The sequence below is a fragment of the Pan paniscus genome, chromosome 16 (genome assembly GCF_029289425.2).
Source record: "Pan paniscus chromosome 16, NHGRI_mPanPan1-v2.0_pri, whole genome shotgun sequence".
Taxonomy (NCBI): domain Eukaryota; kingdom Metazoa; phylum Chordata; class Mammalia; order Primates; family Hominidae; genus Pan; species Pan paniscus.
Genome location: NC_073265.2, coordinates 41,091,536 through 41,119,255, shown reverse-complemented (window position 1 = coordinate 41,119,255; position 27,720 = coordinate 41,091,536). Strand labels below are relative to the sequence as shown.

The 27,720-nt window shown below is 40.1% G+C and overlaps 1 protein-coding gene and 1 pseudogene across 1 annotated transcript in view; one reads left to right on the top strand and one right to left on the bottom strand.

Moving 5' to 3' along the window:
- TMOD3 (tropomodulin 3) overlaps nucleotides 1-27,720 on the bottom strand; it is an 82,250-nt gene that overhangs the window by 29,518 nt on the left and 25,012 nt on the right. Inside the window, exons 2-3 of the mRNA XM_003827843.6 lie at nucleotides 19,290-19,489; nucleotides 12,938-13,094 (exon numbers count right to left, since the gene is read on the bottom strand). Coding sequence (XP_003827891.1) covers nucleotides 12,938-13,094; nucleotides 19,290-19,415 — 283 coding nt within the window. The 5' untranslated portion in view covers nucleotides 19,416-19,489. The remainder of the gene's footprint in view (nucleotides 1-12,937; nucleotides 13,095-19,289; nucleotides 19,490-27,720) is intronic.
- LOC103783235 (U3 small nucleolar RNA-associated protein 6 homolog) lies at nucleotides 21,659-23,123 on the top strand (annotated as a pseudogene).

Genomic DNA, 27,720 nt, shown 5'->3' with positions numbered 1-27,720 from the left:
GTCCACCTGCCTCAGCCTCCCAAAGTGCTGGGATTACAGGTGTGAGCCACCACTCCTGGCCCTCATATGCAAAGCTGAATCCTTACCTCACATCATACTCAAAATAGATTATAAACCTAAATAGGCTGGGCATGGTGACTCACGCCTGTAATCCCAGCACGTTGGGAGGCGGAGGCGGATGGATCACCTGAGGTTAGGAGATCGAGACCAGCCTGGCCAACAAGGTGACACCACGCCTCTACTAAAAATACAAAAATTAGCCAGGTGTGGTGGCACATGCCTGTAATCCCAGCTACTCGGGAGGCTGAGGCAGGAGAATCGCTTGAACCTGGGAGGCGGAGGTTGCAGTGAGCTGAGATTGCGCCACTGTACTCCAGCCTGGGCGACAGAGCAAGACTCCATCTCAAAATAAATAAATAAAATAAAAACAAAACCCTAAATGTACGGGCTAAACTATAAAACTCTTAGGAAAAAACATAAGATTATATCTTCTTGGGAGGCCAAGGTGGGCAGATCACCTAAGGTCAGGAGTTCAAGGCCAGCCTGACCAACATGAAGAAACCCTGTCTCTACCAGAAATACAAAAAAATTAGCTGGGCATGGTGGTGCATGCCTGTAATCGCAGCTACTCGGGAGGCTGAGGCAGGAGAATCGCTTGAACCCAGGAGGCGGAGGTTGCAGTGAGCCGAGATTGTGCCATTGCACTCCAGCCCCGGCAACAAGAGCAAAACTCTGTCTCAAAAAAAAAAAAAAAAAAAAAAAAAAAGAAAGAAAGAAAGAAAGATTGTATCTCCGTGACCTTGAATTAGGTAATGGTTTTTAGATATGACACCAAAAGTATAAGTAACAAAAGAAACACAGATGAATTGTACCACGTCAAAATTAAAAACTTTTGTGGGGCAAATTATACCATCAAGAAAGTGAAAAGACAATCTGCTGAATAGGAGAAACATTTTTGAGCCATATATCTGGCAAGAAATTTTTATCCAGAATATATAAGGAATGCTTGCCAATCAATAATAAAAGGACAACCCAGTTTAAAAGTAAGCAAAGATTTGAAGAGACATTTCTACAAAGAATATGTATAGCTGGGCATGGTGGTGCACATTTGTAATCTCAGCTACTGGGTCGGTTGACGTAGGAGGATTGTTTGAGCCCAGAAGTTCGAGTCCAGCCTGAGCTGCATAGCAAGACTCCATTTCCAAAAAGCAAACAAATATACAGGAGTCTAACAATACATGAAAAAATACTCAGTATCATTAGTTATTAGGGAAATGCAAATCAAAACCACAATGTGATATTACTTCACACCCACTAAGGTGGCTACAATAAAACAGACAAGTGTTGGCAAGCATGTGGAGAAATTTCAACCCTGGTACATTACTGGTGAGAAGGTACAATACCGCAGCCACTTTGGAAAAGTTTGGCAGTTTCTCAATTTGTTAAAAAATAGTTACCTTATGATCCAGCAATTCTATCAGGCACATACCCAAGAGAAATAAAAACATATGTCTATATAACAACTTGTATAAAAATGTTCATAGCAGCATATTCACAACAGCTAAAAAGTGGCAACCCACATGTCCATTAACTGAGAAACAGATAAACAAAATGTGGTATCCACAATAAAATATTATTCAGCCATAAAAAAGAATGAAGTATTGACACACACTGTAACAAGATGAAACTCCAAAACCTTATGCTAAGTGAAAGAAGCCAGCCACAAATTCATATTGTATGATTCTGTTTATAAGAAATATCCAGACTAGGCAAATCCAGAAAGAAAGTTGCTTAGTGGTTGTCAAGGGCTAGGGAATGGAATGGGGATGAAGGCTTACTGCTAACGTGCACAGGGTTTCTTTCTGGGGTTCCAAAAATGTTCTAAACTTAAGATTGTGGTGATGGTTGCATAATTCTATCAATGTAGTAATGAATATTGAATTATATGCCTTAAATTGATAAATTTTATGACATGGGAATTATATCACCTTTACTAATAAAGATGTTTACAAAAACCACTAAGGAGCTGACTTATTAGTATGGGTTTTTTGGTCTTCAGTAAATTTATATTTGGTTCCCTGAAATGTGAAGATTAAAAAAAGATAATTTTCTGAGACAAATTGAGCCAGATACAGTATATTTGTACTTCTTAATCAAAATCAGCTGTTTCCCAAGAACCATCTAACTAGCAAACTGCTGGAATAATTTCATATGACATAAAATACCTTTCTAAACATGTATTAATTTAAATTAGTCTTATATCAATATCAATTAGATTTTAAAATCTTAGTGACTATGAGATGTTGATAAATTCAATAGATCTCCCTTATAATGGTTAGTTTGGTTTGTGCTCTCAATGTCTTGCAGGATGAGAAACATAATAGACACACATTAATTCCTTATTCTTGTTGCTCCTAGAATTTCTTCTGCGTGTGTGTGTGTGTGTGTGTGTGTGTGTGTGAAAGAGAGAGAGAGAAAGAAAGAGATTGCCAAAACAAACTAGCAACCTAGGAAGACTAAAGACCACATAGTCCCAAGTATCTCTGTCAGTGTTCCTTAAACTCAGAGAATGAAGACTGGTTAGTCATGAGTATTTTTGAAAAAGCTCCAAAGGTGATTCTAATTCTTACTCATTTAGGTTGGTAACCACTAATCTGTATAATATCAGTCCCTAAAAGATGAAGATGAGTTATCCTGAGTTGATCTATTTTTTTCTTCTGCTTGAAATATGGTCAAAAATAAAAAATCCAGATTTATGACTTTTACTACTTCCATTTTTTAAAATAACATAATGTCTTGAGAAAACATTTTTACCTTTCAGTAGATAGCGTTCTATCTAAATGACTGTAATTTCCTTATTTAAGATAGCAAAATCCAAAACTCAAATTTTTAAAAATTGAAATTATAATTCTTTACCTAGTAGGAAACTATAAAAATAAACAATGATGAGATCAGAAAAAAAAACTCTCAGATAAGCATGAAATGATACATCCCCCACCCCCTAGTTACACAAAACAAACAAAAATAAGGCTGACCCTTGGTTGCTAAGAGTGTTGAAACAGTTTAGCAATGTTTCTGCAACTACAAAACAGCAGCTAAGGAAATGGAAGACATTGAGATAAGAATTCATATAACAGTAATTTAAATGTATGGCACTTATCCAAACTCATGTGTGTTCCAAGAGAAAAGAAATATCCTGTGCCAAGATCCTTGTTATTGTCACAAAATCAGTAAGAAATACTGTGATCCATGTTAACAATTCCATTGCCAGGACCTTTCTTTACTAGTCCTTATCTCTTTTGCTCTGATACCAAGTTACAGCTGCAACAAATGTTAAGAATTATCTTAGTCATAGCTCCCACCCTTGCTGAGTATATAAAAAATATAATAATAAGAAACAGAGATGGCTCTTGGTTACTTCATTCCTACAGAGTTGAAAGGCCCTAGCTAACTTTACTGTTTGTTTATAAACTGCCTTGTTCCAGAAAAGATTGAAGGACACTACTCCACTATAATCTCCAAGAGGCTTTGTGATATGTTGTTTGACAAGCAGCACAAAAACCTCAAACCAATCAAACTAAAGAATGAGGGGACACAGCCTAGAAAGACGTTTTTGTTTTGATCCAATGATACACACAACACCTGCTTGATGCTGCAACATGGTCACCAATAAATGCTTAGTTAACAAATGTTTAGTGAGTTTGTATATACTAGACAATGAACTAGAAAGACACCATAAGGAAAACAAAACAAGAGATCCTTCACTTTTGGGAGTTAATACTTTAACAGGGAAACAGAACAGCAACTGAATCCTATTCTGGAGGTTCCTATGTCAAGATGGGGTAATAAGGACAGAATTTACCCACATGCCTGAAACAATTAAAACGGACAAAATATATGAAACAAGTTTTATACACACACACACACACACACACACACACATATATATATATTTTTTAAAGAGATGGTTCTTGTTATGTTGGCCAGGTTGGTCTTGAACTCTTTGGCCTCAAGCAATCCTCCTGCCTCAGCCTCCCAAAGGGCTTGGATTACAGGCATGAGTTACCATACCTGGCCAGAAACAACAGTTTTCAAGACACTGGCCATCAGGCAACAAAGGACAGTGATCCCTATGATATGGGAAAAACAGAGGTGAGCCCTGTGATTACCTAGCTTATTGTCTGGATAAGGTTCCAGGCTGCAGATCAGGGAGCAGAAATTCAGGCAGAGCCTGGTGAATGCTGAGCTGCAGACACAGCTGAGGTCCAGAAAAACCAAGGCAGCCAGTGTTTGAAGGACAGGGAACCAGAAAGGAGGGAGCTGCACAGAGAGGGAGCCCAGGAGTTGTGCAGAGGGTCACACTGAGTGTTCAGCATAGCACCGACTGGTACATGTATGTGAGGAACTACCTTGAGCCAAGGGAAAAAAAAAACTTCTGAAAGCTTAGACGTAATAATGCCCATGTTCATGCAGAGCTGGGAATAGAACCTGTTCCCACCAGCCAGACTGGAAAAGCTCACAATTCACAAGGCTCACAATTGGGTAGGGAACTCAGAAGGGTCTTGCCTCAGTATTGGGGAAATAATTAGCCCTAGACTGAACACTGCTCTAGTCCCACCCAACAAATCTTTTCTTTTTTTTTTTAAGACAGAGTTTTGCTCTCGTTGCCCAGGCTAGAGTGCAGTGGTGCAATCTCGGCTCACTGCAACCTCCGTCTTCCGGTTTCAAGAGATTCTCCTGTCTCAGCCTCCCTAGTAGCTGGGATTACAGGCACCCGCCACCACACCCAGCTAATTTTTTTGTATTTTTAGTAGAGATGGGGTTTCACTATGTTGGTCAGGCTGGTATCCAACTGCTGACCTCGTGATCCACCTGCCTCGGCCTCCCAAAGTGTTGGGATTACAGGCGTGAGCCACTGCACCTGGCCCACCTAACAAATCTTAAAAGCAAGACTCCAAAGAATCAAACTGTTTCCAAGTAACTTAATTGCACCCCAGAATGAAACTCAAGAATATTTATAGGTATATCAATACATCCAGCACTGGAAAGTTAATATGTTTGATACCCAATAAACAATTACAAACATGCAAAGAAACAGGAAAATTTGATCCAGAAGAAGAAAAAAAATCAGTCTATCAAAATTGACTTAACAATGATAGATGATAAAATTGGCAAGTAAGGACATTAAAAATTACTATAATTATATTACATATGTTCAAAAAGTGAAGTAGAGGCATAGAAGACTTTTTCTTTATTTTTTTTGAGACAGAGTCTCGCTCTGATGCCCAGGGTGGAGCGCAGTGGCATGAGCATGGATCACTGCAGCAATGAACTCGTAGGCTCAAGCCATCCTCCCACCTCAGCCTCCGGAGTAACTGGAACTACAGGCACACACCACCGCATCCAGCTAACTTTTATTCATTTTTAGTAGAGGCACGGTCTCACTGTGTTGCCCAAGCTGGTCTGCAACTCCTGACCTCAAGTGATCCTCCCGCAGTGCCGCAATTACAGGTGTGAGCCATCGTGCCTGGCCGGAAGATTTTTTTTTTAAAAAAGCGCTGGGACCGGGTGCGGTGGCTCATGCCTGTAATCCCAGCACTTTGGGAGGTCGAGGCAGGTGGATCACGAGGTCAGGAGATTGAGACCATCCTGGCTAACACGGTGAAACCCCGTCTCTACTAAAAATACAAAAAATTAGCCGGGCGAGGTGGCAGGTGCCTGTAGTCCCAGCTACTCGGGAGGCTGAGGCAGGAGAATGGTGTGAACCCGGGGGGTGGAGCCTGCAGTGAGCCGAGATCACACCACTGCACTCCAGCCTGGGAAACAGAGCGAGACTCCATCTCAAAAAAAAAAAAAAAAAAAAAAAGGCGCTGGGTGCACTGTCTCACACCTGTAATCCCAGGTACTCAGGGGGCTGAGGTGGGTGGGAGGATTGCTTGAGGCCAAGCATTTGAGAACAACATAGCAAGACCCGCCTCTAAAAAGAATTTTTAAAATTAGCTAGGTGTGGTAGCACATGCCTGTAGTCTCAACTACTTAGGAGGGTGAGGCAGAAGAATCACCTGAGCCCAAGAGTTTGAGGCTGCAGTGAGCTGTGATCATGCCACCGCTCTCCAGTCTGGACAACAGAGCAAGACCCTGTCTCTTACAAACAACAACAACAACATCAAAGAACAGACAGGACAAATAGAAAAGATATACCATGACAACTAATCAAAAGAAAGAAAGATAGGCTCTATTAACATCAGGCAAAGTAGGTTTTATAGCAAAGAATATTACCAGAGATAAAGGTCATTTCATTATAACAAAAGGGACAATTCATCAAGGGGACATAACAATCCTAAAAACAAGTAGCAACAAAGCCTCAGAGTACAAGATTCTGAAACAACTAAAAGCAGTACTTTAGGCCAGGCACGGTGGCTCACACCTGTAATCCCAGCACTTTGGGAGGCCAAGGTGGGTGGATCACGAGGTCAGGAGATGGAGAACATCCTGGGTAACACAGTGAAACCCTGTCTCTACTAAAAATACAAAAAAAAATTAGCTGGGCATGGTGGCGGCTGCCTGTAGTCCCAGTTACTTGGGAGGCTGAGGCAGGTGAATGGCATGAACCCAGGAGGTGGAACTTGCAGTGAACCGAGATCGCGCCACTGCACTCCAGCCTGGGCGACAGAGCAAGACTCTGTCTCAGGAAAAAAAAAAAAAAAAAAGGCAGTACTTTACGGTATGTAAATCATATGGAGAAATGCTGGAGGAAAGGAACTATCCACAGTGGGTGTAGTTATCCAGGAAATGTTCCCCATGAAACCGGTTAACATGAGTAACAAGCCGTCCATCTGGCTAACTCCTCACCCCAAGGGAGTTAACAGTGAATCATTCAAATGATATTGCATGACAGGTCTGAAAAGGAGATGCCAGCATCTGCATGACTAATGTAAATAGCCCATTTCAAATATCAGCTTCAGTGCCTGGGAAGGCCACTTTTCAGAGGTCTACAAGGGAAATTTAGGATTCATACAATATGATTACAAAAATAAGAGCCAGTTTTTACGTTTGGACTTAGCGGAAACCAATTGCCCAGTGGTGGTTATGTAATCCTCTTGATGTAGGCAGGTTTATAATCATGATCTTTCTGGTTTACTAAGGGATCAGGTCTGTTTTTCCTCCAAAGAAATCACATACTCAGAAAGGTGAGAAAGAGGAGGTTTTCTGGAAAGCTAACATAACTGCGAATAAGTAACTTGGACAGCATATGGGAAGTCCTTAGTTTAAGGCAACTGGGTTAAATTTACCTTTAAAAAAGCAGGGAGGGGCATGTGGAATTCTTGGGAAAGAACACAAGGGCATTCCATTCTCAGGATAGGAAAAGAGAAAACAACCAAAAAGCATAAATGGCTGTACCCCAAGGCCCAGCAGGAAGAAAAGGAGTGCGGTGCAAGGCAGGGAGGAGCCCATACCGGGTGAGTCAGCAGCTCAAACAGAATCAGAATGCACATCTCTGTATAGGATATAAGGTGCAGCCATAGCTCTGGTCCATCCGTGAAATAACACAGGGAAAAAAAATTCTTAGTCTAGGTAAGGGCGGAGCATGATACCAGCAATACAGAGGAGGAGTCCCCAGCAAAACAAAACAAAATGACAGGTAGTAAAAAATACTGAAGACTGGGACACAGTATTTCTTCAAGTGATAAATTCATGGCAAGGTTCTATGCCTTATCTATCTTTGAGACAGAATATGCACGCTATGTAAAAATATCATGGGAACTAATAATCAGCACTGAGAATTTTCACCATTCTCCAAACGAGAACAAGCTGGATGAATACTCTCTTTCACTCCTGTGCTGGCCTATGTCTCAGTTATACATTCTGCAAAATTTTAAGGAGGAAGAGGTAAAAAGTAAAATATTCACCAGTATAGGACAAAATACTCCCCTAAATGCATGTAAGACATAAGGCCTTGAGCTTCACTTAATTAGGATTACTTTCTTCTTTTCATATATTGACATATGCTTTCAATTCTGTAAAACGTATAATCATTTCACAAATCATGAGGTGAAATTATTAATGGATTTACATATAATAACTCTTAAGTGTCCTCAGTCTATCAGGTTTCTAAAAAACATTTTTTAGCAATCTAGAAAATAAAATTTGGCATGAATATTTACTTTTATATTGGTCAAAAGGAAAAACTAAATGTGAAATTTTTGGTTTTATGAGGATTCCCTCCTGTCCTGGCCAGTTATGTGTAATTCTGGCTCCAGAAACAGTCTGCCTTTAAGTGAAAAAATAAGAAGTATAATTAATTGTCAGTCTCAGAATATAAGAAAACAGTCTAATGACTAGGTAAGTAATCCTTTTAGTGGTTCCCAAGTTTTTGCTTTTGAAAAAATTAAGCAGTCGGCCAGGTGCAGTGGCTCCGCCTGCAATCCCAGCACTTTGGGAGGCCAAGGCAGACAGATCACCTGAGGTCAGGAGTTCGAGACCAGCCTGACCAACATGGTGAAACCCCGTCTCTACTAAAAATACAAAAATTAGCCAGGTGTGGTGGCAAGCCACTGCACTCCGGCCTGGGTAACAGAGTGAGATTCCATCTCCAAAAAAAAAAAATTAAGCAGTCATCTGATAGATCCTTTAAAATAATTAATTTACGATGAGAGCTCACTATGTGATTTTGGCATATAACTTGGAAAGAGTTCAAGGAACTGAATGACACTGCTACAACATTCCCTGGTCAGAAGGCTAATATTGCCATTAGGTACTGCACCCTGAGGCCAGTCATCTTTGAATGAAAAAATCACTTAGAGACCAAGAGAACATCTTATGGATTCTAACTAATCTAAATGTACCAAAAAAGTAAAATGCCTTTGTTTCTCAATAGAGGTAGGTTTGCAAACTTTTATGAAGAACCAGGAAAACCTCTATTGCCTGGGAAAGCATCCTCAATCTGAAAGTCTCTCTCCACTAAAATAAGCTATTAAGTAAAAAATCTGAGACTCAACCCAGGTGTTCAGGGCAGAGTCATAGGAGAGCTATCTTTAAAAAACAAGCTTCTGGATTTTTGGAGCTATAGAGATTAACATTTAGGTTGATGGGAAGTATTCTAATAAGACATAGATGAATTACTCTGAGGACCTTCTGGAATGTGATCAGGATCCTGGAGATGAGATGAAGAGAGAGGAAGGCATATTCGTGACTAAGGATAACTAAGGCTAACTGCTTTAAAGATGAGAGTCTAGGGTGGATTTCAGAACACTAGAGGTGGCTTTTTGCTATATTTCAAAGCAGAGCTTTACAGCCAAAGTTGCTTGATTGTTGAAGAGGAATTTGCCCTCCTTCAGGTCCATGGTACTGTGACATGGCTTATAAGGCTTGATTCTACCACATCTGATAGTATGTGCTTCCATCAGATAGATTAATGAAACTCACAAATTCATCCCATGGTTGTTCTGGACCGCTCCTCCATGACAGAGAATGAAAATCTCTTGTTCGGTAATCATCTCCCATACGATCCTTTACGGTGATTTCAGTGTACCCATTAATAAATCTGGTCCTCAGGTGGGTGTGGGGGCATGTGCCTGTAGTCCTAGCTACTCTAGAGGCTAAGGTGGAAGAATCGCTTGAGCCCAGGAGTCCCAGGTTGCAGTGCCACTGCATTCCAGCCTGGGCAACAAGAGAGTGAGTCCTCATCTCTAAAAACCAAACCAAAAAAAAAAAACAAATTTGGTCCGCACAAAAAATATATGACATAGGCATGCCAGATGCCCGGAATGTATGTTTCCATCGATATAAAGTTCAAAACAGACAGAACTAACTATTGTATTAGACAGTATGTTGGTAATTACCTTTCACAACAAAGGGAAAAGTGGGAAGGAGCATGATAGGGCCTTCAGTGGGTGCTGATGTTACCTTTTTTTTTTGAGACAGGGTCTCGACTCTGTCGCCCAGGCTGGAGTGCAGTAGAGCAACCTCGGCTCACTGCAACCTCCGCCTCCTGAGTTCAAGGGATTCCCCTACCTCAGCCTCCTGAGTAGCTAGGATTACAGGTGCGTGCCACCATGCCCAGCTATTTTGTATTTTTAGTAGAGATGGGGTTTCACCATGTTGGCCAGGCTGGTCTCGAGCTCCTGACCTCAAGAAATCCGCCTGCCTCAGCCTCCCAAAATGCTGGGATTGCAGGCGTTGAGCTACCGCGTCCGGCTGCTGATGTTATCGTTACCTGAATGGTAATTACATGGTGTGTTTATTTTATAATTCACTGAGCTACATACAGATGATCTGTGCATTTTCTGTGAGTAACAAAAAGTTCATTATTTAAAAAAAGCTATCATCTTAATCACTGCATCAGAGCTGCCCATAAACAATATTTAATAGACATATGTAGCTAAAAGAGGCAGTAAAAATACCGAATGTATTATAAAGAGAAACCACTGATTGTGAATGTAAAATTACTTGTTCAGCTACTTCCATTTATTCTTACCCATCTAAAACCTAAAGTAAGAAGTAAAAATTTAAAAAGATACATAGGAGGACAAAGATATTCTACCATAGTTGAGGATACAGCTCTTTTTCCTATGTCACCCATATTCCTCACCTCTATCCTTTTCCCCCTCTTGTATTTTCTTATTTTCCGTAATTCTTCTCTGCTTTCTTTCCTATTTCCTCTAATCCTCCAAGATATTTTCCTAGGTAACTGGAGATTATGAAACAAGGGCATATTAGGAAGCTTCCCGGGTTAGCCTGGGACAAATGCAGCTTTCTTTCAGGTCTCTTATTTTTTCTCCTTCTTATCCTCAAATTCCATAGTTTTTTTCTGACATCTCTTTTTCTCACATCTCTCGCTTTGTTTCTACCTCCATTCCTTTCCAAATTATACCCCCAGGGTCCACCTGAAACACACAGAATAACAGAAGGTGATCAACCAGTATTTTTTCTCATAAAATTATGTTCTTCTATTTAAGCAGGATTAAAGCCATAAACACTGACATATGTATGGCTGCACAGAGAAAATATAACCAGTAGTTTTCTTTGACAAATAAAAAGGAAGCGATGCCTCTGCCTGTCTTTATGATTCTCCACACTTCAAAACTCTGCATTGGTTTTGAACTCTTTTTCTGGCCCCAAACACCTGAGGGACATGACATTCCCACCTGTAACAGTAGCATGATGGTTAGTTTTATGTGTCCATTTGGCTGGGCTGTGGTGCCCAGCTATTTTCTCAAACATTGTTCTAAATGTTTTCATGAAGGTTTTTTGTTTTTTGCTTTTTTTTTGGATGAGATTAAAATTTAAATCAGCGGACTCTAAGTAAAGCCAACTAACCTCCATAATGTGGGTGGGCCTCATTTAATCAGTTGAAGGCCTTAAAAGAACAAAGATTTATCTCCCCAAAGTAGGAAGAAATTCTGCCACTAGACTGCCTTTGGACAAGAATAGTAAATCTTCCCTGGGTCTCCAGGCTGCTAGATTTTGAATTTAAAAAGCCTCCTTAAAATAAACTTTTCTCTCCCCTCACATCCTGTTGGTTCTGTCTCTCTGGAGAACTCTGACTAACTTAAATAACAAAGATAGTGATCCTTAACAAGAGATGAAGAGGAAGAGGACTCTAAAGAAAAAGCACAGGGGCTGGGGTGATGGATAATTTTAGAAAAGTCAGGTGCAGAGCTTACGGCTTACCTACTCAATAGCCATTCACAAGCCTTCCTCTACTATAGAAGCTGGAGTGCTAAAATGAACTTTCTTGCTTCCCTTGCAGCTAAGGGATAGCCATGTGACACAGTTCTGGCCAAAATGATTGAGAAGGGCCTCTTTCTCAAATAAAAAGCCCAAGTCCCATTCTTCCTGCCTGGACTAATATGAATTCAGACATAAAAATGGTGCCTGCAAGAGCTGATCTTCAGCTCTGCTACTGCTGCCACCATTCCCCAGTATTCTATACACAGTATTCCAAGTAAGAGTGAACGTAGAATTTGGCTTTTTAGGCCAACCTGTATTCTGACCTGTTTGGAAAGCTGAAAAACTTATCCTGTTTCATTTAAGTATTATTATATATAGAACTTTTAAAAACACAGCTGTGGCTGGGTGCAGTGGCTCATGCCTGTAATCCCAGCACTTTAGGAGGCCTAGGTGGGTGGATCACTTGAGGTCAGGAGTTCGAGACCAGCCTGGCCAACACTGTGAAACCCCATCTCTACTAAAAATACAAAAATTAGCCAGACGTGCTGGTGCGCACCTGTAATCCCAGCTACCAAGGAGGCTGAGACAGGAGAATCGCTTGAACCCGGGAGGCAGAGGTTGCAGTGAGGTGAGGGTGCACCATTGCACTCCTGCCTCGGCAACAGAGCAAGACTCCATCACAAACAAACAAACAAACAAACAAAAAAACAACCACAGCCGTACTCAGGCTCCACTGAGAATACATAAGCTCAAACACTTAAATGGGGGAGACTTGGACTAGAAAAATTTCCTAAAACTACTGATTACGAAGCATTAGCAATCATAACCATGAATTAATAATGATGGGTATAGAATAGCTTTTTAAAAGGGTCTTTGAAAATATGGCATGAATTGTTTTATGGCATTCCACTTTAAAGAATGCAGTTAGAATAGATGCCTTAACATCATTTGTACTCTGTAATCTACCACTGAATTTTAAGTTTCCTTCAATACACTTTTAGATCTGTTATAGTAGAGAATTAAAGAATGTTATTCAAAATCATTGTGTAATAAAACCTCACTAACATCATTAAGAAGAAACTTATTGACCAAGTTGATGAAAAATGTAAATAAAGTATCTAAACCAATAAATGTCTAAGTCAACAGTATCATATATTTAAGGCTACCAATGATGTACCTCTAAAAATATGATTTTCTCCACACCCACCTATAAAAAGAAAAATCAAGTGTTACCACACAATGACTTTAAAATTCTGGGGCTTACCTTTTTTTTCTCCAGTGTAGGGCACATAGTCTTCCCTGTCTTTATGCTCCAATGCTTCTTTCTCCAGATATGAAAGGAGATGCTCTCTATCAAATGGCCCTGTGGTGGACTTTGATGTCTGGTTCTTCTGCCGGAACCCTGCAGGCAGAAGGGCATTCTGCCAGAGAGAATGAATCAGCCAGTATGACCAATAAGAATGCTAATGCTATATGCTTCCGAAGATTACCCATATAAAAAAGAATTACAGACTGGAATGTGATACAGGCACTAAACACTTCATTGCAGGATTTTAGGACAGCAATGTACAATCGCTCCAAACATGAAACTTCTTTTTTATTAGGTAGAATTCACTTACATTATTATTAAAATAGGCACATACATTAGTACAGTTTCTTTTCTTTTTGGAGACAGTCTCCTTCTATCCCCAAAGCTGGAGTGCAGTGGCATGATCTCAGCTCACTGCAACCTCTGCCTCCTGGGTTCAAGCGATTATCATGCCTCAGACTCCCAAGTAGCTGGGATTACAGGTGCCTGCCACCACGCCCAGCTAATTTTTGCGTTTTGGGTAGAGACGGGGTTTTGCCATGTTGGCCAGACTAGTCTAGAATTCCTGACTTCAGATGATCTGCCCAAAGTGTTGGGATTACAGGTGTGAGCCACCGCGCCCGGCATACGTTTTCTAATAGAACATTTTCTTCAGAGAGGATTCTACTAGCAGAAAACAATCTTTAGTTTTTAAGTGTTCTGGGATACTAATAAAAAAGTTTTATTAACCACATACCACATCTTCTTACTTACATAAGTGGGAGTCAATGATGAGAACACATGGACATATAGAGCACACATATAGAGCTAAGTGATGAGAACACAAGGACATATAAAGCACACATATTGGAGCATAGAGGAGGGTGGAGGGTGGGAGGAGGTAGAGGATCAGGAAAAATAACTAACAGGTATTAGTGATGAAATAATCTGTACAACAAACCCCCATGACACAAGTTTGCCTACGTAATGAAACCTGCACAGGTATCTCTGAACTTAAAACGTTTTTTTAAAAAAGTTTTATTAATGCTTAATAACTGCTCAGTGTATATATATGTACAGAGAATAATTCTATTACAAAAGAGTTTTAAATGACTCTGTACATTATATTCCTTCATGACTTCCATTTCATTGTACAGACTTCTTCATGATTAAAACATATATACCATACAGTAGAATATCAGATTAATGTTTACTTCAGTTTAAACACGTGAGATGTTCCACTTGTGTGTGTATGCGTACATATATACATGACCACTAGGATGTACTTGCTACAATCACTATCATTGTTTCACATGCCCCAAGGGACCCCTGACATACTCACAGCAAGAGCTGTGTTCCTGGGTTTCCACACGGGTACAGCCTTTTTGAGCGCATGGACTGACTTAGAGTTGAGGGAGGTGGAGTGGAAGGTGATGGATTAAAGTTGTCTCCTGTAGTCCCTTAATTTTCACTAAGCCCAGTAAACACAAGGGCTGACTAGACAAAGTGAGTACCGTCCTTTTGCTTGTCAAAAGCCAAAGAGGTGATACTGCCTTGTCTCATATTTCTGGGTATAACTTTGCTTTGAAAATGGGAGGCAGCCAGAGAAATCACACAAAAGGGCCAGCTCTCTTTTGCAAAACCTCCCAATATTGGCAGTGACGCTGAATTTCATGGGTGGTATAAGACAATTTTTCATTATAAAGGGTAATCTTATATGGGCAATAGTAATAGAAAATATTCAATTTGTAACTAGGAAATACAGCACTTCAACTGTGGTCATTTGTTGAGACACATAATAATTTTCATAAAATTCACTTCTGTGTTACCCTTTATGTAATGGTACCTACTACACAGAAAGCTGAACTGTAAAGACGAAACATTCCTAACTTTGTACCAAGTATGTTTCTGTAATACAAAATTGTTTATGGAAACATAAAAAAGAAACATAAGATTTCTACCTTTAGACTTAGAAATCATGAGAGGAATTACACATGAAGAATCCATTTCCAATTGACCTGCAAGTCCTACTCATTTTTACTTCCTGAAGAACTCATTCATCTTTTTCCCATCTCCAACATTATTACTTTGGTCGAAACTATGATCTAAGCTTGCTGAGACTGTTACATTAGCTTCCCAACTGGATCAGTTGCCTGATATTTTTTATCCTTCACCACCAGCCCCTCAGTCTGTCACCCTAGCCCCATCTCACACACCCTCTCCATTCCAGTCACACTGGACTCTTTTTCTCTCTTGTACTTGCCATATACTTCCTTCTACCACCAGGCCTCTATGTGTGTGGTCTCCCTTCCCTGGAATGCTCTGCCTATCCCTTTTTGCAACTCATTTTTCAGATTGTAGCTCCATTCCCCCAGGGAAGCTTTTCTTAACCTCTCATCACAAGCTCTTACAGTGTGTAGCACTTACCATTCTTTTAATATGGTATGATTATTTGGTTAATGTCAAACTGCTCCTATTCCTACCAGCCTGCGTCATGAGGGCAAAGACCACATTTGTTTTGCTCATTCTTGTATTCCTAAGCCTAGCATAGTACCTGGGGTCTACAAGTTGCCCCCAAATATTTACTGAATAAAGGTGTTAGAATGCTTTTAAAGAAAGATTCTCATTAAGGCAAATTAATAAAAAGTTACTTTCCTTCTCCATCATTAATGCATAGATGTATATATTGCTATTTCATGGTGGTGGTAATGGAATTTGCACTACTCTACCTGCCTGCTCAAGCCCATGTGACACACACAGTCTTAAATATGATAGCTGAAATCCTGGCTCCCTAGAAAGCCTTTTTTTTCTTCCTTTTTTTTTGGTCTGGCTCCTTAGAAAGCCTTTTTTTTCTTTCTTTTTTTTTGGGGGGGGGCAGGGTCTTGCTCTATTGCTCAGGCGGAGTACAGTGGTGCGATCACAGCTTGCTGCAACCTTGAACTCCTGGGCTTAAGCAATCTTCCTGCCTAGGCCTCTGGAGTAACTGGAACTACAGGTGTGCACCACCATGCCCCCGGCTAATTTTTAAAATTTTTTGTCGAGGCAAGGTCTTGCTATGTTGCCCAGGATGGTCTGGAACTCCTGCTCTTAAGCAAATCTCCCTCCTTGGCCTCCCAAAATGCTAGGATTACAGGTGTGAGCCACTATACCCGGCCAAAAACAGTCTAACCACAATCTAAATGAAGCTAGCTGGTTTTAGAGACTATAAACCCATGAACCAAGCTTCATTAGAAATATATTCTAATCAAGTAAGCTAATAGATCATAATTACTTTTCAGATAAAAATTTTCTTTAATATGATTGTCACTAAAAATGACACGTTTCTCTCTTGCAGTGCAATTTTGCTGTAAAATATATTCCTAGCCTTGGGGGGGAAAAAAAGCTCTTCCTAGGCTGGCTGTCTTCTGGAGATATATATATATATATATATATATATATTTTTTTTTTTTTTTGGCAAAAACTCAGTGAGTTAGCAAACACGTACACTGAATACAGCAGAAGGACAGTAAAACAGTCCTCCAAAATATAATAAGGTACCACACACACCTTCGACCTACTTCCTGAGACTTTGTAAGTTACAGTGGTGTTTCTTTGGCTGAAGTAGCTGCTACTACCCTTGACCTCTTTTCTTACCTGGTTCTTTACCAGAACGCTTTCCAAAAACACGTCACCCAACAAACAGATGCTGTCAATAAACATCACTGTTCTCCTAGCCTCAACTAACAGTATTGAGGTTAGAGGAGTTACGACTGGGGTTGGGGAGTTTGCAAAATACATTCAGAGGTTACTCAAGCCTCCCCATACAAGAAGCAGGCCATGGATTTACAAATAAAAAATTAGCCAACAGATTTCAGACTGATACCATAGTGCATGAGTTGGGAGGAGACTCAATGTGGTTTAACAGAAAAAGACTGCTAGACTGCCAGGTATCAATCAGGCAGTGAGGGATCTAGTCCCAGCTCTTTCCCTAATTGTAATAACTGAGGCAAGTTACCTAATTTCTGTTTTCCATCTGTAAAACAGAGGGCATGAACTAGATCAATGTTTCTGAACCAGTAGTGTTTTTGTCCCCTAGAGGACATTTGACAATGTCTGGAGACATTTTTGGTTGTCAACTCAGGGGGAGGGTATTATGTTTTTCAGTCTGGGTAACATAAAGAGACCCTGTCTCTACAAAAAATTTTAAAAAGTAATTAGCTGGGTATAGTGGTGCTTGCCTGTAGTCCTAGCTACATAGGAGGCTGAGGTGGGAGGATCGCTTGAGCCCAGAAGTTCGAGGCTGCAGTGAGCTATCACTGCACCATTTCACTCTTGCCTGAGGAACAGAGTGAGAACTGGGCTCTAAAAAAAAGTCATGTTTTTTATTTTCTGAGTTTTATGATGCTTTGACATCTTGGGGCCTTGCTAATCCTGGAGAGACCACTCCTTCCAGGGCTGGCTAGAGAGCGCACTATCCCCACCAACCTCCCCCGGAGCACACCTTTCATACGCAAACCAACCAATTCTCCTAACCACCTCCTTTTTATCTAACGCTCACTTACCAAGCCAGTATTTCCCCTCCCCCTAAATCACCCAGAGCCAGATACTGGACAACTAGAGACTAGTTACATAGCCCTGAGCCTGTTCAAATTATTCAAACTATCTAGTCCTAAACTTGTTCAAACTTGCCTATCCTGACTCACCCATTCATTCCCATTGAACCACAATAAAGGCTCTGGACCATGCTTGTTCCTTGATCCTTTTGCCTCCTGACCAATCTAGGTGCTTCCCCATGTGCCTCTGTACTCTTGGAACTGTAAGTAATAAACTCTTCTTTCAAGGCAGTAGTTTCAGTGTCTGTCATCCATTACCAAACCTGATTAAAACAACATCCTAGGAATATTTTAAAACAGGAGGAGTGTGCTACTGGTCAGGGATGTTGTTAAACATCCCTCCAAGGCACAGAACGGCCCCCCTACAACAAATTATCCAACCTCAAAAGTAAATACTGTCAAGATTGAGGAACCTGGCCTAGGGACTAGATAAAGTCTTATGCTTTTTCCAGTTTTTTTTTTTTTTTTTTTTTTTTTTTTTGAGATAAGTCTTGCTCTGTCACCCAAGCTGGAGTACAGTGGTGCAATTTCGGCTCACTGCAACTTCCACCTCTCTGGCTCAAGCAATTCTCATACCTCCACTTCCCAAGTAGCCTGGGGCTACATGCGTGCACCACCATGCCCAGCTAATTTTTGTATATTTAGTAGAGACGGGGTTCACTATGTTGGCCAGGCTGGTCTCGAACTCCTGGCCTCAAGTGATCCACCCGCCTCGGCCTCCCAAAGTGCTGCGATTATAGGCGTGAGCACCCAGCCACTTTTTCCAGTTCTAAAACATTTGATTCAAATAGGTCTAATAGATTGAACTGCCTACAGAAGATACTGCTGTGATGTGATAAAAACAGCATCATTATCCTGAGTAATCCCCCTCCAGTCAGATGTACTGGGAACCTTTCCTTATAATAGTAATTATGGTTAAGGGATTTGATCTATGGTATAGATACATCATCCAGTAACAACAACGTTATAAAATGAACTCCATCTCAGTCCTTAGAGGATACTTAAAAATCAACGTCTTGGCATAAAGAAATGTGGTAAAGAAAAGAAGCCTAGCAAACAACGATTACCTTCACGACCTTCAGGCTCTTCTCTCACTGCCCGTCCTCCAACATATCAGGGAATAACAATTCAAGGGTCATGGGTGTCTATCTTAGCCTTGTGTAATTTATAAGACAAACAACATCCACCTTGCAAGTTAAAGCTTACATACATATATTCATGTCTGCTCCACAGTGGACTGCTGTATTGCCAAGAAGTTACTTAGATCTATTCTACCAATGTCTGGAAATGTAATCAATTTGGTCAGCATCTTTCAGAAAGGGAACAATTAGATTTAGGGTCATGAAGAATCTTTTAGAGGCATTCTACACTGGAGCCACCTGGCATAGAAGCTCTGAAGAGACAGAGGTTGACGTGTATCAAAAAGGTAACCATCTGCTGCATTGTACTAAAAATATCCCTTCCTGCACAGAGGAGAAAAATTTCTTAGAGAAGGAAAAAATTTTAGGAGATGTTTGAAAACAAGGATACTGAAGTAGTTTAGGACAGTCATGTCATTAAACATATGGAGGCAGAAGTGGGGAACTGGAGAGAGAGCCAAAAGCAACTTGATTTGGATAAAGAGGAGGAGAGGGTGGAAGGTGCCAGAGAAAAGTCATGGAAAAGCTCAAAGGCAGCTATTGAGTTTCAAAGAATTTGAAAAGTTATTTCATTTCTCTTCATCACCTAGCACCTACCTCGGGGTCAAGATCATCCAAAACAGTTTCCAGTTGTTTCAGTTCTGTTTCTGACAGATTCCCAAGAAGCTCATCTTCATCAAGGTCTTTGTACTTTTCTAAGTCCTTACGGAATGGCAGTGCCATGATGTGCAGGGCAGCAAGTCACTTAATTTTTGCTGTTCAGTACAGTCAGAAGTGATCTCTACTTTTTCTTAAAGCTATGGAGAGAAGAAACAAATACATTTTAAATAGTAAGTCATCTCCACCTACTTAGATCTAATTCTCAGGTTAAGTGAAATGTAATTTCCATGTGTCATATATTCTTTGATCATATATCACATACTATTCTTGTTTATGAATCATTCAATGCCTTTTGCCTTGTGTTGAGAAAAAAAAAAATCAACCAGGAAAAAAGAGGGAAAAGATAAAACAAAATTCAAATCCATTAAGGCAGCCACTTGATAGAATTTAGAATTTCTAATAATTAAATTTTAGGATGAAAGAAATTATGTGTCAAAATAAAAGATTTTCCATCAACAGCTTTCAAATTATTTTACCAGAGTACTTTGCTTCAGCACAATATGTTTAAGGCACATTTGTTTTACTATATATTGTTTAGGAGAACAATATGACTCAGTATTAATATGGGGGGATAGCAATACATTCCACATGACAGGAGTGGTCTCTTGCCACTAGGAAAAATATTCTTTTGAAAAGATGCATTTGAAAATATTTTTCTGAGGTGTTTTTAAAGGAAAAAAATATAGCATTCTGAAGATGATTGAGTAAAATACTCAAAATCATGCTGGGATATGTCATCCACTGACTGACAAGGTTAGTGGGAGGGTCTGACTGTGGGAAGGGACCATCATCATTTCCTTACTGTGCGGTCTCTCCCAGGCAGCCATGAGGTTAATCAACAAGCAGGTTAATAGTAGCTCTAGAGACACAGAAGTTGGCATATATCAAAGAGCTAATCATCTGCTGATTCGGCAGGACTGTTCTATAGGAAAGGCGAAACCAAGGATTTCTGTATATTCCAGCCATATGTATGAACTGTCTGTCTCATAAAATATACCTAGTACTGGGCCAGATGCAGTGACTCACATCTGTAATCCCAGAACGTTGGGAGGCCGAGGCAGGTGAATCGCTTGAGCTCAGGAGTTTAAGAGCAGCCTGGGCAACATGGTGAAAAATACAAAACATCAGCCAGGTGTGGTGGTATACACCTGCGGTCCCAGCTACTCAGGAGGCTGAGATGGGAGGATGGCTTCAGCCCAGGAGGCAGAGGTTGCAGTGAGCCAAGATCGTGCCTTTACACTCTAGCCTGGGTGACATAGCAAGACCTTGTCTCAAAAAAAAAAAAAAAAAAAAAAAAGTACCTAGTACCTATGGAAATAAATACACTTTAGACTTAGTGATTTGGTTAAGTTTTTCTTGACTGCAAAATGCTCAGTACTTCAGTTTGATACATTTCCTTTACTACCCCTTCCCTCAAGTTTTCTCAGCTTAATATTTTAGTATGTTTTTTCTGCAAACCAGTAACATTTTAAGGCTCCTTTGATGTGTTTCCATCTCCCATGAATGGAAATGTTCAAACTGTTTAGAAAGGCAGGCTCACCACAGGAGTCTGACAGCAATTTGACTAGCAACCACCTTAGGTCCAACAACAAGCAAATGGGGGAGCTTCCTGCACGTGTTCGCGGTTGAGAAGCTCCCATGGGGTTGTAGAGTTCGGACCTCATAGCAGAGATAATTCAGGAACACAAAGAAGATCAGCTCCCTGAATTGGAACAGCTAGAGCACATTGGACTGTTCAGTCATGCAGAGATTAAGGCTATCATTAAGAAGGCTTCTGATCTACAGTACAGAATCCAGGGAAGAGCCCTTTTCAAGGACGACTTTATCAATTATGTTCAACATGAAATTAATCTTTTCGAACAGATCCAGAGAAGAACACGCATTGGATATTCATTTAAGAAGGATGAGATTGAGAATTCTATTGTACACCAGGTACAAGGTGTTTTCCGAAGTGCCTCAGCAAAGAGGAAAGATGATGTTCAACTTTGGCTCTCCTATGTAGGTTTTTGTTTGTTTTTTGAGATGGAGTCTTGCTCTGTCGCCTAGGCTGGAGTGCAGTGGCATGACCTCGGCTCACTGCAACCTCTGCCTCCTGGGTTCAAGCAATTCTCCTGTCTCAGCCTCCTGAGTGGCTGGGACTACAGGCGCCTGCCACCAGGCCCGGCTAATTTTTGTATTTTTAGTAGAGACAGGGTTTCACCTTGTTGGTCAGGCTGGTCTCCAACTCCTGACCTCAGGTGATCCACCCGCTTCGGCCTCCCAAAGTGCTGGGACTACAGGCATGAGCCACCGCGCCTGGCCTCCTATGTAGTTTTTTGTAAGAAATGGGCTACTAAAACTCAACTTAGCAAGGTATTCTCTGCCATGTTGGCCATTCATTCCAACAAGCCAGCTTTGTGGATTATGGCAGCCAAATGGGAAATGGAAGACTGCTTGTCTTCAGAAAGTGCAAGGCAACTATTTCTTTGGGCACTGCACTTTCATCCAGAGGGCCCAAAACTTTATCAAGACTACTTTAGGATGGGGCTGATGCATGCTGAAAAACTGAGGAAGGAAAAGCAAGAATTTGAAAAAGCCAACATGGATGTGGAGAATCCTGATTATTCTGAAGAAATCCTTAAGGGCAAATTGGCACGGATCATCTATGAAAATTCTGTAAGCATAATTTAAGGTGCAGAATTTCATGTGTCACTGCTCTCAACTGCACAGCGATTTGACTTTGCCAAAGGTCTACAAAAATAAATTTATGATGACCCTCAGGCTCTACACACAGATGATCTTCTCACTTGGGATTATGCAGCAAGGTGACAATTAGAGATCGAGTCACAGACGGGAGAAGAGCAGCGTACAGCCTACAACGAAATAAGACAAAGCAGAGGAGGGCCAGAAGGAGGAGAGATGCTGTGCCGTATATGAAGAGGCAGTGAAGACTCTGCCAAGGGAGGCCATGTGGAAGTGTTATATCACCTTTTGCTTGGAAAGATTTACTAAGAAGACAAATAGTGGGTTCCTCAGAGGGAAGAGGTTGGAAAGAACCATGACTGCATTCAGAAGGGCACATGAACTCAAGCTTCTGCCAGAATTCCAATACAAGCAGTTGACTTGAGTTGTTGCTGTGCCATAACTTCCTGAGGAAAGCTCTAGAGGTGGCAGTAGCTGGGACTGAACTGTTTATAGAGACTCTGGGACAATGTGGCAGATGAAGGTGCATGTGCTGATTGACTCAAAGAGCCCTGACATAGCCATGCTTTTTGAGGAAGACTCTGTGCACCTGAAACTCCAGGTTTGTCTACCATTGTGGACTTCTTGGCAGAGTGGAGTGAAGGTGCCAAAAGCCAAGAAGACACCGAGGCAATCATTAAGAAAGCTCTCTTAGCTGTCACAGGTGCCAACTCAGTAACCCTGAAGGATAAGTACCTGGATTGGGCTTATCAACATGGTGGCTACAAAAAAGCCAGAGCTGTGTATAAAAGTTTACAGAACAGCCATCCATTTTCAGTTGACTTTTTCAGGAAAATGATTCAGTTTGAAAACAGCAAGAATCCTGCAAGATGGTGAACATTAAGAGAATATTATGAGAGGGCTTTGAGAGAGTTTGGATCTGTAGATTCTGATCTTTGGGTGGATTGTATCAAGGAACCATTGAACCACCCCCTTGGTAGACCTGAAAACTGCAGACAGATCTACTGGCGAGCAATGAAAATGTTGCAGGGAGAGTCAGTAGAGGCATCTGTAGCTAAACATGCTATGTATCAGACTGGCAGTTTGTGAAGAGGAAGAATACAGCCATCTTTGTGAAACAGTATTGCAAGCCCTGTGGGCAAATATGTATTATGAGTCCATTTTTGTAATTTGTTCATCTATGGCAGACAAGATGGCTGTCTGATTTCAAGACACACTTTAATTTTATATTAACTTGTTAATTTTTTAAAACATTTAAAAAAAGATTTTATGATTGAGACAGGGTCTTGTCCTGGCTGGGCTTGAACTCCTGGATTCAAGTGACCTTCCTGCCTCAGACTCCCGAGTAGCTGGGATTATAGGCGCAGGACACCATGCTCAGCTTGATGCACGAATCTCTAATTCCAGGAAAGAGAACTGCTGATTTAATGTTGAGATGTTGAGGCCAGACCTACCATAGGTCCTAAATGTTTTCCAGAATACATGGAAAGCACATGACTGGGTTTTACTTATTATCCCAGTTCAAGTATGAGTATCTCTAATCTAGCTAGGAGCCAGTTAAAATGAAGGAGAAAGTACAGTTTTGTTGGTTTATTCTCATTGTAAAAGATACATGGTATGCATTTGTTCCGGAAAATACAGAGGAAATAGAATAGTGTGTTGAAAAAAGTAAAAACATCCTGTAATCACAGGGGAAAAAAAACACAAGCAAATGAACAGAATTTGCTTATGCAGATACTACATTGCAGGCAACTTGTGTAACTGCCCAAAACAGGTCTGGTGTATACCTGTTTTATTGGCACCTCTTCTGGTTTACTGGTTATCTTGAATTTTTTTTTTTTTTTAGCAAATTATTATCATTGTCATTACTGTTTGTTAAGCGTCCATTTTGTACCTCCAACTTTAAGATAGCAAGTTTGGCCAGGCACAGTGGCTCATGCCTGTAATCCCAACACTTTGGGAGGCTGAGGTAGGAGGATCACTTGAGCCCAGGAGTTTGAAACTAGCCTGGGCAACACAGTGAGATCTCATCTCTATATAAACTTTAAAAAAACAGCTGGGCATGGCAGCACACACCTGTAGTCCTAGCTACTTGGGAGGGTGAGGTAGAAGGATCGCTTGAGCCCAGAAGTTTGAGGCTGCAGTGAGCTACGGTTGTGTCACTGCACTCCAGCCTGGGCAACAAGGTGAGATCCTGTCTCTAAAAATAAATAAAGAAATAAGCAAGCTTACAAGTATATTTACAGTATATTTTCTCCATTAAAAATAATACAGTCTTCAGATAAGATTCAATGGAAGATATCATCACTTTCCAATATATTAGCCATAAAATGTAATTTTGAAGAAGGTAAAAATTTAAGGGACAAAAATTAAAAATAACACCACTTAAAAAAATTTTCCCTTTATAAAAATATCAATGACGTGGTATTTCAGACAGATAAGGGTAAGAAACTGATAAAAGTATATAAATATGTACCAAGAATAATTTAATTCATGCTTTTTTTTAATGTTTGGATAATTACTGTTTTAAAAGTTTTTAATGTGCTTTAATACATTTTTGAAATTTTCAGTACATAAGCCAATTTTCTCAATGAATATTTTAAAATATACATAGATATAAGTTTAATTATTTTATGCATCCCTTACTTTACTTTCAAGAATGTCCTAGTATGGGTCATAAATTCAATGATCATTCTAACAGGGCACTCTAATAGGCAATACGATAGGAATGAGATATCAGGGGCAAAGGCAGGCAATGCTATATGCCACCCAGGTTCTGTAAAGTTGGAACATGACATTCTACATTCCACAGAGAGACTAAATAGCTTACTCCAATACATTGCTTCTCCTAATCCCAAAGTAAAATCTACTACACAAAGCTTGTTTACAGTATTGCTTAAAGAATAAAATGAAAAACCATGAACACCCTGCCCAGCATAAAAGAGAAAACATTACTAATACCCTCATATTCACTTCTCTAGTTGCATCTCCTCTTCCAAAAGTAGCCACTCTACCAGATTTTGAATTAATCATTCTCTTGCTTTCCTTCAGAGTTTTGCCTTATTTGTACATACCCTCAACAGTTTTAGATCTGCCCCTTTTCTTGCATGTTACGTAAACAGACTCGCAGAGTATGCACCCTTCTGTGACTTGCTTTTTTCATTTAATGTTGTTCATTGTTTTGAGTTGATGCTTAGAGCTATACTACTTTCTTTTCATTTCTATATACTATTCTATCGTATAAATGAACATTTAAGTTGCTTATAGTCTCTCCCCTCTATTTCTCTGCTATAAACAATCTTGTTACCTATTTCCTGGTACACATGCGTGAGAGAGTTTCTCTGACCTTCAAATCTAGGAATGGAATTGCTGGGAAAAGGGTATGCTTATACTGAACTTGATTAGGTAATCCCAAACTATTTTCAAAGTGATTGCATGAATTAACATTCCCAGCAGATTCGGCACATGACAATTCACATTGCTCCTCATCCTTGCTCATTGTTGGTATTATCAGAGTATTTATTTTTGGCCATTCTGGTGGTATTTCACTGTGGTTTTAATTTGCATTTTGCTGAATTATGATGAGGTTGAGCATCTTTTCATATGTTCATTGGCAAATGTGTTCCTTATTGTGTGAAGAATCTTTTGCCCATTAAAAAAAAAATGCCCTTAATATATTCTTTGTTAGTTATATGTAACAAATCTCTTCCATTTTTTTTTCAAGTCTTATCAAGTTTATCATGGTATATCCTAGGGGAAAACGTTTCTAAGTATTTTTCATTTTAAAAAAAGTTTACTTCTTTAGCTAGGTTTTCCTTTCCAAAGCAATGAAAAATGAATTTCCTTCAGATTCAGATTATAGAATTTTGCCATGAGGCAAGAACTTCTGGGTAATACACCAAAGTTCAAAGTTTCAATTCTGCTTCAATAAAAAGCAAATAACTGTTGCTCATCCTATCTAATGATGCTCAAAACTTATCACTTTTTATTTGTTTGTTTTTGTTTTTTAAGACAAGGTCTCATTCTGTTACCCAGGCTGGAGTACAGTGGTGCAATGACGGCTCACTGCAGCCTCTGCTTCCTGGGCTCAAGCTATCCTCCCACCTCAGCCTACCAGGTAGCTGGGAATGCAGGCATGTGCCACCACACCTAACTAATTTTTGTATTTTTTGTAGAGACAGTGTTTCACCATGTCGCCCAGGCTGGTCTTAAACTCCTAGAATCAAGTGATCTGTCTGCCTCGACCTCCTAAAGTGCTGGGATTACAGGCGTGAGCTACCCACCACACCTGGCCACTACTAGCATTCTTTCCTCAGATGTTCCCATTATCAGATTCTCTAACTTGATTTTACCTTCCCTCTCAACTCTCATCCTTTATTGAGGAACATTTGAATACTGACAATGTTCCAAGTGCCAGCAGGAGCTCAGAAACTGCTTAGGAAGGGAAGTTCTGGAAGGAGTGCTTTGCTTTTCTTTCTGTTCTGGGATGACATGTCTCTCTTGCTTGTCCTTTGACATCTGTCTTCTAGAAGAGGAACAAATTCTGAATGATGAAGAGGTGAAACCAGTGTGCTAGAAAAGTACTTTAAATCTACACTTTGTCTACAGAAACTTTTAATCTCTAAGCTAATGTAAAATGTATTTCATATAAAAGTAAAAAACAATTTGCATTGTACAAGAATATGGGAATTGGTTTTCAAAGCATAACATTCTCACGATCATTTAAGAAAAACACAACTTTTTGTAAATAAGCAAGCTCTGCCAGGTAAGTTAGGCAAAGCTTAAGAATTTTTAATTTGGAATTCTGATATGTTCAGACTATTTTCCTTCTTAACTCACTTTTTACAGCAGTGTTTCTCCTGCTTTTGAGTGCATCATAATCTCCTGGTGGGCTTGCTAAAACACAGATTCCTGGGCCCACCCCCAGTGTTTCTTGATTGAGTAGGTCTGGGGTGGGCAGATAATCTGCATTTCTAATAAGCTGCCAGGTGGTGCTGATGCTGCTGGTCAGGAACTATACTTTGAGATCTACTGCTCTAGAGGTGCTCCCCTCATCAGTTCTGACAACTACATCTCATACTGTGTGGCAGAGTGTATTTTGTTTAACTCAAAAGTCTTCGAAGGCTGAAGAACTTTGTTTAAATATTCCCCAAAGTCTATGGGTGCTGTTGCTTTTCTTCTTTCCACTCACCCACTGCTTCACTGAACTTCAGCTAGTGGAGGCTATACTTAAGGACATCAAGAAACTCCTGGTGTATTTTTGGCCAAGTCTTCTTCCATTTACCATCTTCCTTTTCATTTATCACTTATTTCTAGAATCCTTATTTTTCACACTGGACTTCCAGGACCATGCTAATTTTTTAATGGAATCTCAGCAATCTCATTTTGCTAAGAGTCTTAAATTTTAGCTTTCTATAAGAATAATTTCTAAAAATTAATAGCCATATTCTAGATCCTCTGGATCACTTAAAAAGAAGCAATGCTGTGGGATTTCAGTTGCCATATTTACATTTATATTTATCATTGCACCAGCACCTGGGAGAACTGCTTTGTTTTGATTGTCAATTAACACTAGGAGGCCCGACAGCTTTTTTCCTTTAAAAGGGATCTATATATAAGTTTGAGAAGCCAATGTTCTACTCTGTTCAACCAATTTCCACTTATTTTCTTCAAGCTTTATATTTGT